Source organism: Apiospora marii, assembly GCF_038362585.1.
Source record: "Apiospora marii strain CBS 49790 chromosome Unknown utg000002l_segment0_segment0, whole genome shotgun sequence".
Taxonomy (NCBI): Eukaryota; Fungi; Ascomycota; class Sordariomycetes; order Amphisphaeriales; family Apiosporaceae; genus Apiospora; species Apiospora marii.
The window spans coordinates 4,983,721-4,995,971 of record NW_027117373.1 but is presented as its reverse complement, the minus strand read 5'-3'; the positions used below and the strand labels follow the sequence as shown (position 1 = coordinate 4,995,971).

At 54.8% G+C, this 12,251-nt stretch overlaps 4 protein-coding genes across 4 annotated transcripts; 1 reads left to right on the top strand and 3 right to left on the bottom strand.

Annotated features, from left to right (window-relative positions):
• Nucleotides 1–151: 151 nt before the first annotated feature.
• On the top strand, nt 152–4,796 carry PG985_003294 (uncharacterized protein; the record flags this gene model as incomplete). Its single annotated transcript, XM_066823063.1, has 3 exons — nt 152–225; nt 336–4,383; nt 4,551–4,796. The coding sequence occupies 3 exons, from the start codon at nt 152–154 to the stop codon at nt 4,794–4,796; spliced, it is 4,368 nt and encodes a 1,455-aa protein (XP_066690495.1).
• A 956-nt stretch (nt 4,797–5,752) lies between these two features.
• PG985_003293 (uncharacterized protein) lies at nt 5,753–6,748 on the bottom strand (the record flags this gene model as incomplete). The annotated part of the gene is made up of 2 exons (XM_066823062.1): nt 5,753–6,169; nt 6,251–6,748. The coding sequence occupies 2 exons, from the start codon at nt 6,746–6,748 to the stop codon at nt 5,753–5,755; spliced, it is 915 nt and encodes a 304-aa protein (XP_066690494.1).
• Nucleotides 6,749–7,572: 824 nt separating this feature from the next.
• On the bottom strand, nt 7,573–8,388 carry PG985_003292 (uncharacterized protein; the record flags this gene model as incomplete). Its single annotated transcript, XM_066823061.1, has 1 exon — nt 7,573–8,388. The coding sequence occupies one exon, from the start codon at nt 8,386–8,388 to the stop codon at nt 7,573–7,575; it is 816 nt and encodes a 271-aa protein (XP_066690493.1).
• A 590-nt stretch (nt 8,389–8,978) lies between these two features.
• Nucleotides 8,979–9,501, bottom strand: PG985_003291 (uncharacterized protein; the record flags this gene model as incomplete). The annotated part of the gene is made up of 2 exons (XM_066823060.1): nt 8,979–9,341; nt 9,412–9,501. 2 exons carry the CDS (start codon nt 9,499–9,501, stop codon nt 8,979–8,981), a joined length of 453 nt encoding a protein of 150 aa, XP_066690492.1.
• Nucleotides 9,502–12,251: the final 2,750 nt, after the last annotated feature.

The window sequence follows — 12,251 nt, the reverse complement described above, 5'->3', positions numbered from 1 at the left end:
CAAGGCGGATGACTCGATAAGGCACCCGCCCTCTTCCGTCCCAGAATCTCTACCTAATCCCCGATTCCCTGGGATTCTGCGGTTTCGGTTTCACTTCTCCCTCCTCATCCCGTTTGCTCCTGTTGCCTTGCAAGGGAGAAATGCATGCGCCATGGCGACCAGGACGCAGGTGTTGATAGCCCATACGGGCCAGCGCCTGCAGGTTGACATCTCGCAGTTCGCAACGTACGTTCCCGTCCCTTCCTGATTGCACCTGGCCCATGCATGGTTCGCCCTGCTGGTCCGGCGCCCAGTTATTGTGGTGATGATGGCAACTGACTCGAATACTGCAGCAGCCTAGATGATTTCAAGTCCTGGGTAGCTCGACAGAGCGCCATTCCCGTCCAAAACATTGTCACTCTGACGCCCCACGGCAAGACGGCCAAACTCCAGACAATACAAACGGAAAAAGAGGTCTACATCTACGACATCCGCATCATACAGGCATCGACCGCAGGCACTCCGGCCTCGTTAGTGTCGCAAGAACCGCTCCCAAAGCGCTACAACGTTTCCGCCGCTCCCAATTCCCTGACCGACACCCACTCGTTGCAATCATGGCACGAATTGTTCAAGAGTCGGCGCGACTGGGCGTTGGCCGTCGTCGAGGACTGCGCCGCCATGGCTGAAGCCGCTCAGGCGCGCCACAGTGAGATGGACGTCATGGTCAAGTGTCTCGATGCTGCCGTCGCCAACCTGGACACCGCTGTCCGCCCGATCGAGCCCAAGTACAAAGAGCTGAAGGACTGGGTGACGCCCACGCAGGAGGACTACAACTCGCTCGCCGACAACTGGGAACGACTGCTGGAGATTGCAAGAAGTGTCAATATCTCGCCCACCATGGTGCGCTTCATGACGGGCAGGGAAACGCGGAAGTCCCGGCAAGCGACGTTAGAGGACTTGATCGACCTCGATACGGCCCGCAAGGCTGGAAAGCTAGCGAACACCTCGTTGCGCAAGTTCAACAACAAGGTCTCTGAGCTGGATAAAACAGCCGCCAAGATGTTTGATGGGTGTGACGACCTCTTTCAGGAATTCGAAAAGGTCATGTCCCGCTCGGCACTGCAACGCGGCAACGAAAGTGTGCAACTGCTGGAAGACATCGAGGCGGTAGCCAAGAAGATTGATACCGACTACGAGACTACTCTTGGCTACACTTCGTCCAAGAGAGATCTGCAGCAAGTCTCGAAAACCGCATCGAACCATACGGAACGACTTCTGCCCAGCATACGTACGCGTGCTCAAGAGATGGACGACATGCTTCGCTATGCAACCGAAGCCCGCAACGACCTGGCATCGGGTTCGCTCGTCTTCATGCGCACCATTGCTGAAATCACATCATTACATCACAGCGTCAAGACCCAGATGACTTTACTCAACCAGGGAGAGGAGGAGATGACTACCTTTGATTACCTTCGTTTAATACAACAGTTACCATTCATGTACGCATCGTTTGTAGCCGAGGCCGTCCGGAGACGTGAGTGGCAGGACAAGGTCAAAACCGACTCGTCCACCCTGGCCAACGAGATGGCTTTGTTCCAGGACGAAGAGCTCAAGCGTCGGCGGAAGTTCCAGAAAGTTGTTGGCAACACGTATGGCCCAGATAAGAACGATGCTGTGCTGGGTCTTGAAGTAAATCTTCTGGGCGACGAAGATACCTGGCCATCCGTGACAAAGCGCGACCTCGAGGACTTTATGGCCGAGGTCCAGCAGCAAGGAGTCGACGATACCATGGTCGAGGAAGTGGCCAAGATCGTCAAGGAGCTGAGCGCGCCGACAAAACAGCAAGCCAAACGACTGAAGGCCTTCAAGAATGGAAGCGTTCACGAGGCGGCGCTTGGTCGTAGTGGGCTTATGATTCGCGGCGATGACGATCTGTTCCGAACCCTCCAAGACGATAAGTCAAAGCTGGAGAACAAGCTCAAGACGGCGGAGAGTCGCATTCGTCGTCTCGAGGGTCTCTTGCATCGGCAGAGTACAGAGTCTAGGCCGGGTATAAGCGGTCTATTCCAACCAGGTGGGCAACCCGAACGCACCGACTCTGCTGCTTCTCTCAGATCACCACGGGCGTCCGAAAGTCGCAGGGGTTCAGCCGCATCCGAAGCTAACGGGGTTCTCGTGAGTCGCATAGCTCAACTGGAAGGCGAACTCAAGGCGGAACAGGGGCAGTCGGCTCTGTTCAGAGAGGCGGCTGCTCGCACCAAAGAGGTCGAGGAACAGATGGTTGAAGTCAACTCGACCAAGAATGACCTTTTGGGCAATATGGAAGCTCTGAAGCGAGAGTTTATGGAAGAGCGAAAGTCCTTGGAAGACGAGGTCAAAACGCTCAGAGCCCGCCTCGAGGAAACCGAAGACGAGATCGAACACTTTGGCGAATCCCGGGAGAACGAAAAGGTCAACTACGACGAGAAGCTGCGATCTCTTGAAGATGAGGTGGAGCGTTTGACGAAAGAGAAGCAGGATGAGGCCCTGAAGACACAGGGTCAGGTCGAGTACCTGCGCAATGAGGCCCGGATACAGATTCAGCGCAACGAAGATCTCGAGAGGCAACTGCAAGAAGCCCGGGAGAATGCCAAGGATCTGACGAGCAGAGCGGAAACATCCGAGCAGACCTCTCAGCTCCACGCTCGCACACTTAGAGATCTGCACGGGCAGATGTCACCACGAGACCGGGTTCCCGAAGACATCAATGATCTGATGGAGGCTGTCACCAATAAGTCTACCGAGGTTCTCACCAAGTTCAAGTCGTTGGAAGAGGACATGTCGATCTTGAAGTCTGAGTTGGAAGTTGCACAACAAAACATGCACGATACCAAAGCCGAACTGTCTACCACCAAAGACACATTGTCTACCGAGGAAACTACTCGAATGAAGCTACGCGAAGCTTTGGACGGGGAGAAGGCTAAGAGCGCTGCTTTAGAAGGGGAACTGAAGCAGGGTCGAGATGAGCTCAGCGACATCCGAAAGAAGATGACAGAAGGCGAGTCCGGGTCCGAGACACTGCGAACAGAGCTCGAAGATGCGGAGAAGCGAGTTGCAGAGTTGACGGAGTCTCTAGCATCGAGGCAGTCTCAGGTGGGCAGCCTCGAGGAAGAGGTCCGGATGTACCAAGAGAAGCTCAAGTCTTCCGAAACCCGTCTCGCTGGTCTCAACCAGCGCTTCGAAGGCCGCAGTGATCGCACCAAGGACATCACGCAACGGCTGTACACACACAACGAACGGCTTTGCCGACTCCTTGAGAGATTGGGCTTCTCGGTCACGCGGAAGGACGGGGAGTTCGCCATCCAGAAGATCCCACGCTCCGAACGTACCGCTCGGGATCCCAATGATTCTTCCGACCCCAGCAGCTCCATCCGTCGCTCCGTGTCTTGGGCCACAGCGCCGATGGCTAGCAGTACTGATCTGAAACTTCTTTTCTGGATGAATGCTGAAGATGGCGATATGGAGGCTGCGCAGTACCAGTCATTTGTTCAGGGGCCAGGCTTCTTTGACATTGATATCTTTGCGAATACCCTCTATCGACGTGTGAAGGAGGCCGAGCATACTGCCCGCAAGATGACTCGAGACGCCCGTGCCTACAAAGAACGAGCTCATACTGCAGTCAAAGACGCGCACGACAAGATTGCCTTCAGGCACTTTAAGGAGGGCGACTTGGCGTTATTCTTGCCCACTCGTAACCAGACCACGGGCGCTTGGGCGGCCTTCAACGTTGGTTGCCCACACTTTTTCCTTCGCGAGCAAGAAAGTCACCGTTTACGCCAGCGAGAGTGGCTAGTGGCGCGGATCACGCGGATCCAGGAACGTGTTGTTGATTTGTCTAAGAGTCTTTCCTCGACGGCTGCCCAGCTTCCGCCCTCAGAGACCGACTCCGTTAACACGGGAGACGAGTTTGACAACCCCTTCGACCTGTCAGATGGTCTGCGCTGGTGGCTCATTGATGCGATCGAGGACAAGGCCGGCGCTCCTTCTACCCCGGGTCTGGGCAAGAGCACGGTAGCCACGAATAACGTCGAGGCTCGGGCCGACATGCATACCCACCAGGCACGCTCGGGCGCGAGCAAGCTCCTGTCGGGCGGCGGCGAGAATGCCAAGATGAAGGCCGTGAGCAAGACTCTTAGCGAGAGCTTGAAGACGCGGCGCAGTAGCTCTGGTAGTTCGACTAGAAAAAACCTGCCGTTCGCGGGAGGCGCTGGTGCCAGTGCCGCCAAGAGCAGCGCCCTAGCGTCGGAGACCAACAGTCTACGGGCAGTCCCCATCACTGGGGGGCAGGGTTCCGAAACCGCGCTGGTGGGAAGCCCTTCCAAGGCACGGCATGACGATGGTTCCAGCAAGGCATCGCTGTCCAATGTGCAAGCACAGGATGGTGAAGCGAGCAATGCGGACGGTCAGGGAGGCACTGGAAACGAGGTACGACATCACGATGTGGATGCCCTGCTCGGTCCTTGAGCAGTGATAGTGAACGGGAGGGCATTACGTCTATTCGAGGTGTCTACTCACTAATCGAGGACCAGCAGCGATCATCGTTGTCTCCGCGGCGCCGTCATCGTCAGCCTCCTGTCCCTGCTCCTGCCGCCCGCAACGCTTACTTCCGCCCACATACTTGGGAGCGTAGTAGCAACACCCAGACGGTAACGGGAGCGCCACCGCCGCAATTTCACCGCGGCACGAGCAATGCCAGCAGCGCCAATGCTGATGGTCGCGATCAGAGCGTGGTCTGGGACGAGCTCTGGAGTCTGGATGTCAGTTATCCCGGCCAGTGATCTCCGTCAGAGGAGATGAGTACTTTCGGTAGAGCGGAATTGGAAACATGCATGGCATGTACCGATTTGAGGAATACTGGTGCCCTGGCTGTTTTTTCGCTTCGTTGTTTCTTTTGTTCCCTCGTTTTTTGAGAGGGATGCATTTTCATCATGGGTTTTGGATGGGCTTCGGACGACACATGCGAGGAGGGCGTTTTTGCTTTTTTTTTTTTCTGGTCGGTCCCGTACCTAGGCCTAGATTGATCGTCTTCTTGTATGCTTCTTGTTTTCACGCTCTTTGGGGATGGTGCTCGGCGTAAGACGTTCGACACCGTCTCTGAAGATTGCATGTATGGTTTGTTTTGTTTTGTTAACCACTATCAATGACGTGACCAAGCGAAAGGGGGGAGAAGATTGGTTCTTTAGTTTGTAGTATACCCGATATCATTCATAGACGGCATCCCTCAAGAGATAGCGTTGGCAAAACGTTCCTGGGCCAGCAAGTCCCGTATCCGACCAAGCAGTCCCGTCATATCTAGTGAATTGATACGTGGCTTGCGAGATTGGTGTGCTTTCGAGTATTTGTACAGATATGCATGCTAGGTAAGTTCTATGCGGTCTATGTTTTTCACCCCCGAGCCGCCTCCCTGTTTGCTCGGTCCTGGACGGCAGCCTACCCGTGGTATGGTACATGTGTATATACAATATCGGCACTTGTGTCGAACTAGTGTACAATCAACAGCCCCCCCGACCCGTATCTGCAGGTTGTTCCTACACGGCCTGAAGGAAGAAGTAGGCGTATATGTCGGGTTTCTCTGCCCTCTTTGGCCTGAAACTGCAGATGACGCCTGCTTCTCCTTTCAGGAGGGCAGGGGCCAGTGTCCCCTGCTGGCGGGACCTTCAAGTAGAAGCGAAATCCTAAACAGACGAGCCTCCCGACCTGTGACATATTTTATTTTTGTTCTTGTCTTTACTACCTATGCCTCGCCCTCGGGCACAACCTCGACGATCCTCCTTAGGGGCGGGACCCCGTCGCCGCCGGCGCGGACCTCGACCTCGAAGCGGCCAAGGTGCTTGATGCGGTCCTCGCCGTCCTCGAGGCCGACAATGACGATATCGCGGGCCTGGAGGGCGCCGCTGAGGACGGCGCCGGGGTGCACGGCCTGGGCGCCCGCGAGGGCGATCTCGAGGATGTCGTGCGCGGTCACGGAGCCGAAGATGGCGGGGGCGGCGGCGGGCGCGCCCGTGGTGTTGGTCGAGGTCACGGCGCCGGCGGCCAGGGCCGGGGAGCGGGGGACGGCGGGCTCGGGGGCCTCGGGGGTCGTGATGGGTTTGCGGGCGAAGGTGAGGACTTCGGGGATGATTTGGTCGAAGAGGGCGCGGGTTTCTTCGGGCTGGTTGGGGGTTCGTTGTTAGCGATTCTCCTTTTCTTCTCAATAGCTTAGATAGTGTGAGAAAGAGGCAAGTTCACTCACCGATTGGGTCCTGCCGCCCTCGAGCATCGCATTGTTCTTCTTGTTCTGGCTGCTGCCGCCGCCGCTCTTGCCGTCAGCGGCGCCCGACTCGTCGTCGACCAGCAGCTGGGTGCCAAAGGTGCGGTCGCGGACGCCGATGGCGGCCTCGGTAACGCCCAGCTCGGCGAAGCGGGCCTTGGTCATGTACTCGGCGAGGCCCTTGTGGTGCCAGACGTTGCGCATGCGGCCGGGCTTGACGCGGATGATGGCGTGCTTGCGGCCGAAGCCGACGATGTCGCGCAGCAGGCGCACCGGTATGCCCTGCAGATCTTCCTCCTCGGCCTTGGTCATGGTGCGCGCGTACCGGACCTGCTGTTGCTGTTGCTGGAACATGGAAGACAGAAGCGGGCGGCAGGTTGTCGCTGTCGACGATGTGGAGGCGCTGGAGCTGGTGCAGCCGGCGGCGAAGGCGGTGGCCCTGGCGGCCGGTCGGGCTAGAGGTTGTATTCGGAAGGCCATGGTATCTGGGTCTGTGTGATCGGTCGCGGACGGCCAATTGGTGTCGTCGTGGGAGGGGTGGTTTGGGGGTGACGTTTGACCACCTTCGCGAACTTTTTGATGGAGCTAGCTTCGTGGGAGGGTGAGAAGGCTTGCTGGATGGAGCTTGGGCGGAAAATGGCTAGGCCAACTTTGCGGGATAGTGGGGCCGGGCCTTGTCCCTCTTGGAAGCCGATCCAATTGGTGAATGGCGCCTACACTTCCTCAGATACAGTGTCCTATACTACCGTACGAGAGACTGTATTGGACAATTCCAACTGAATTGAGTTCCCGCCCAATTGGTTTGACATCTTACTATTTTCCCAAGAGCCTGTCTTGTCACCGGACTTCATTCTGGCTGCAGTCTCACCTGCTATTCCCCGACCGCATGAATACTACTTTACGACCCAGGCTTACATACAACTTCGCCTAGCTTGATATTTCTACCTACTCGTTCATAAGGTGACAAGATTGGCGATTTCAAATCGAGTCCCAACTAGTGGAAACCAATGCCATTCCAATTGCGGCCCTGACTCGGAGCCAAGCAGCATGAGTAGCAGCCACTTGCCAACAATATCGACCCCAAAGCATGTCTCCGACTAGTCGAGTGGTTGGCGACTTGCATATATGGGTGTAAGCCATGATAATTAATGTGGACGTGCAGGCTCTGCGTAGAACCGTGCTGGTGTCTGGACAGCCGAAAGAGGTGGCTGGACCACAGTAGAATCGGCTTCTTGTCGAAGCATCTGGTCATCACTCTCCATCTCGCGTGGGCTTGATATCATTCCCCTACTTGGGGGCTGCTGTTATGACGGTTGGTGCGAGATAGGAGGAGCAGGCTGCTGTTGCGACGATGCCTGCATGTATTGGGCTGGTCGATAAACAGGAGGCGGGCCAGTCGAGTAACCCTCGGTGTTCGGTGTAGGATCCTCCGGCTTGTCGATCTGGCCCGTTCCACGTTGCTCTCCCAACCTTGCAGCATGGGTGCTGCTAGACGACTGGTCCCTTCTCAGCTGCTTGAGCTCCTGCTGCGTTCTTCTCAAGGACCAGAGGCTCAGCGCTAATGCGACCAGCAACGGCAAACCTACACCCAGTCCCGCTCCGAGTCCAACCTGAAGCTTGGCTTGCTGAAGATTGCCCTGAGTTTCAGACGAGGACAAGCCAGTTCCGGAGTCTCTCGTGGTGTTGGCGTTTGCATATATCACATTGCTGACATTGCTAGGCCGGTAGTCTTTGACAAGCCCCGGTTGGATGGTGAAGGGCAGGTTGCAATCTGTTACATCGAGGTCGTCGACACAAGTCCAGTCGTCGAATCGGCCATTGCACTGGCGCAAGAACGCCAGCCCGCCTCCCTGGGCTTCCTGCTCGCAGAGATGGGGGCAGGCCGGGTCTTTGAACAAGGGGTCGGTGCAGCCCCCGCGCAGGATGTGGTTCCATTTGGTGTCCCAGCAGAGCTTGTTCGACAGGCACGTGTGCGTCGCTTCGCAGCACGGGACGGGTCCTTCGGCGTCGGGGTCGCACGGTATCCCGAGGGAGTGGACGTTCTTATGTGGGAAGTAGCATTGCTTCTGCGCGGCGAAGGCGGCCCCCGACAGCAAGATGAGCCTGATGCTTGGGGACATGATGGACTTCGATGTGTGACACAGAATTGATTCAAGTACCAGGCTAGAGATGTTCCAGCAAGTAATTGAATGATCTATGTCCTCAATCTCGCCAACTTTCATCGAGCTTCGTACACGAAGATGCGCTTCCAGCCTTGATCAGGGACGTGGATCACTGGCAGTGTAATGCGTTATAACGTGACCACCCAGCCTTAAAAGGGGCAGGCAAATGAATATCTGAGTAATCCCTGGGTTGGAGGTAATACTGGGCCTGCACGAATGGGGTCAAGAGCCAAAATCCCTCCTGCGGCAGTGTACTGTCTGGGAAGATGATCGACATGGGAAAATTGGGGTATAGCGTGACAATGATCCTGGTCGGTATAGCCTCTCGTCATTTTCATCGTTGCCTCGAAAGAGAAAATCAACAAAGCGATCCTTCTTGAATCGTGCTCAAAACATTCACACAAGTCAAACTTCCATATCGAGTGATATGTTACTCCTGAGGCATGAAGTTCATAGGTCTGTATTATAATCGGCATCTACAACAACACGGCCCTCTAGCCTTTTCCCCTTCCCGAAAGGGGATACACTAATCACGTAGACAGGATGATTTAGTAGCCAGTAACAGTAACAGTAACAACCGGCGTCGGCGCCGTAGTAAACACCGCACTAACACCCCAGCAAGAGCAAGCGGAGCTGTAGCGGACGGCCCCCGAGCAGGCGCTGGCGTAGGTGGGTACGGCGGTAGGGAAGACGGTGACGCCGTCGGCGCGCTTCTTCTGCTGCACCCGCTTGGTGAGAGTCTGCGGCTGGGCCTCGTCGTCCTCGTCGCAGGTGTCGGGCGGCATGGTCACGGTGGCGGTCGACGTAGGCGGCGTCACCGTGGCCGACATGAAGGAGGTGCAGTCTTGGCGGAAGGCGGAGACGGACGCGGAGCCTAGGCGGGTGCCGGTCACGGCGCGGGCGCAGTTGTCCTACGGGTCAAGTGTTAGCATGGAGAAACCTATATGCACACCCGCTTTGTGGAGACGGGCTAAAACTCACAGCATTGCATCCCTTGTTGTTGCGAGGCTCAAAGGCCGCGGCGGCCAGGGCGAGAGGCAGCAGAGCTGCGGTGATCAGAACCGACTTCATCGTCTCGGGTGACGCTTGTTCAAGTTGAGAACGCCGGTTAAGTCGTTTATAGGTGCAGAACCCTGGCCAATCTTAAAATCCCAGGACCAGTAGAACAGCAGCTCAAAACAGAAAGGAGGGGCGTTTCCTCTCATTCTTATACTCTGCCGCAGGAGAATGATTGTTACGGAGGAATGACCGGGGGAACGCCAAGAGCATGCAGCCAAGCCGAGCATATCGATTCGCCGCAAAGACCTGCAACCTATCCTATTCTACGCGTGATCTATCTGCTCTGGTTACATGTTGCAGTAGACGCTGGCTATTCTTTTCTCTCTTCCTCGGGGCGTTGGGCTGGGGCTACGGGCCGGGCTCACGATCCTGGCTAGGCGATGCGATCTAGACTCTGGCATTGGCTGGGTTAAATTGTAAGCTATCGGTTCCCAAAGAAGATATGTTGCGCATACTGGGAACCAATAACGTAGCGTCCCGTCTGCGCACCCCTGCACTCTCCTCCTTGTTCCGGCCTAGCCGCGGCCAAGGATGACTGCATACTCATTTGCGCTATTGATGAGCCCCTGTTTGCTTTTTAGCCAGCTCCCCTCAACCGGACTCGCGTAATACAAGTCACTGGGATATTTCCCCTCATTCGAGCAAGGTGGATTATGAAGAGAAGCAGGACGATGTTGTGTTGGTTTTCGGGATGCGACTCCGTAAGACTGCATAAGGCGTGTTATGTTTCCCAGCGGTATAGTATAATCTTGAGCGGCACGGGAATCTGCTAGGCCGGATCTGGCCATGCCATGGCGGAGGAATTGGCCCTCAACCAGAACCACGATTCTAGCTTTGGTCAATGATTTTCGTTGGTCTCTGTTTACCACGTGGTCCAGCTCGTTGTGCAGGTAAGCGGGAATGTAACTAGAAGAGAGGGTAAGGGTAACTAACAATCAGCAAGACTGTTTGAGTACAACAGTTTCTTATCATTGGTGGGTTTTCGTAGTTACCCGCTGGCACATGACATGCTCTGGATGATGGCGTGGTGACTGCGCCGTAACATCTTTGGTCCGGTGAGGCTGATTTCTCGTTAGACTATTTCTTTCTTTTCACGGTTGCCTACTATAAATACACAACAGGCCCACAGCGAGGCTGACAAGACACCAGTAAGCCGGGACTGGCTATAGAGCAGCCTATCAATTTCAACCATAAATGCGGAGAAAGCGTACTGCAATTCAAGATCAAACTCCGTGCCTGGCTCTGCACGTGCTAACTAGCATGTCCCACCTGAGACCATTGACTCGGAGTCTGCCAAAGGATCCATGAGACACCCGTTAACCAATGCCTAAACAAAGCCTCAGATATGGTTTGCGAGCACATACAGAAGGTGTCTGCCTAAAGAGAGCCTTGCTTGCGGCTGTGAGGTGAAAAAGGACGCCGAACAATGGACTGTTCGTACTCAGTAGCCGAGTAACAGCTGCAAATGTGGTGTACTATACTCAGTCGTCTGTCTGTGTAGTTGCACATATCACACTAAACCTTTGTGTGACTCCTGAATCTTTGTACGAGCTCCGGCTCCTCAAGGGTTTCAGCCCGAGTAGCACTCGGGTTGGGGAAGCAAGGTGACTGCCTCGCATGGAAAAGTCGCCGCCGGTCCTTCTGATCCAGGATGTCAAAAGGTAAAAATATTATTGAGTCGAAATGTGCGCTTTCGGTGGGATTTGAACCCACGCCACGAATCTTGTTCCTGGCTCCTCACCGCCTACGCCAAGCGGTACGAAAGTCTTCTGGTGGCTGTTCGCTTTGCATGAGGGATGTAATGTTACATGCCATTATATCATTTGATGAAAAGGCATTCAAAGATATGTCGGCGGAGAATGGAATGTCGTCCCAGGGTAAACAAGGATGTGAAATCCTGTCAGCACGATGACTTCGGTAAACCATGCTTAGTACTCTTTGTGCTAATCAGTTGCTCAAAATCATGATCAGGCACATTGGAGCCGGATAGATATGTTTTTGAGTCTGTTGGGGGTTGAGCCACCAAACCAGAACTGGTGGATGGCACATTAGGGCTGAAGCTTCAACCCCCTTTCCTGGATCTGATTAAAGCCCTCTCCCATCCTTTGCTACTCTTCGTTTTTCACCTTTTCTTTGATCGTTTTATGAGTAGTATAGCTTCCGGAGCTGTCACTGTTTTCTTATGCACGGTCTGGGCCGGTTTGAAACACACATCTGCCTCGCCAACCCGAGCTCGGTATCCTCGCCCTAGTCTGATTAGCTCTCTGGTGTTATCTGCAACGGTAATTCACCCATTAAGCTACCTGCTTCTCATGCATGGAACACATGCCAGAGATTATTTAGAATACGTGACGTGACTCAGCGGTGGTCAACCTGTCTAGACGGAGAAAGTAGGAGCTAATATTCTTTGTGTGATTTTCAGGGATAGAACAACGCTGCTGTAGTTGATGGGCTGTCTATGGTAAGTATTCGAATCCTACCCCTCTCGTCCGATTTGGTAATATTTTCGTCCGATCTCCTGCCTCTATAGTTATTAGGTTCCCTGCATAGAGTTAACTTTTGTCTGAATTCACCGGGGCATAGGCAGCTCCTAATACCACACTGATTGTCAGAGCCTCGCTTACCCATTACAGTGTGTCTCCAGACTCGCCAGCTTTGTTCATTTGCACGAGTGTACTAGTAGAGGTGCTCCTGCCCAGGCCAAATATAATCTCAAGCGTGCGTAATGCAAAACTGCTCATACAAGTATGGCAGCACGATGA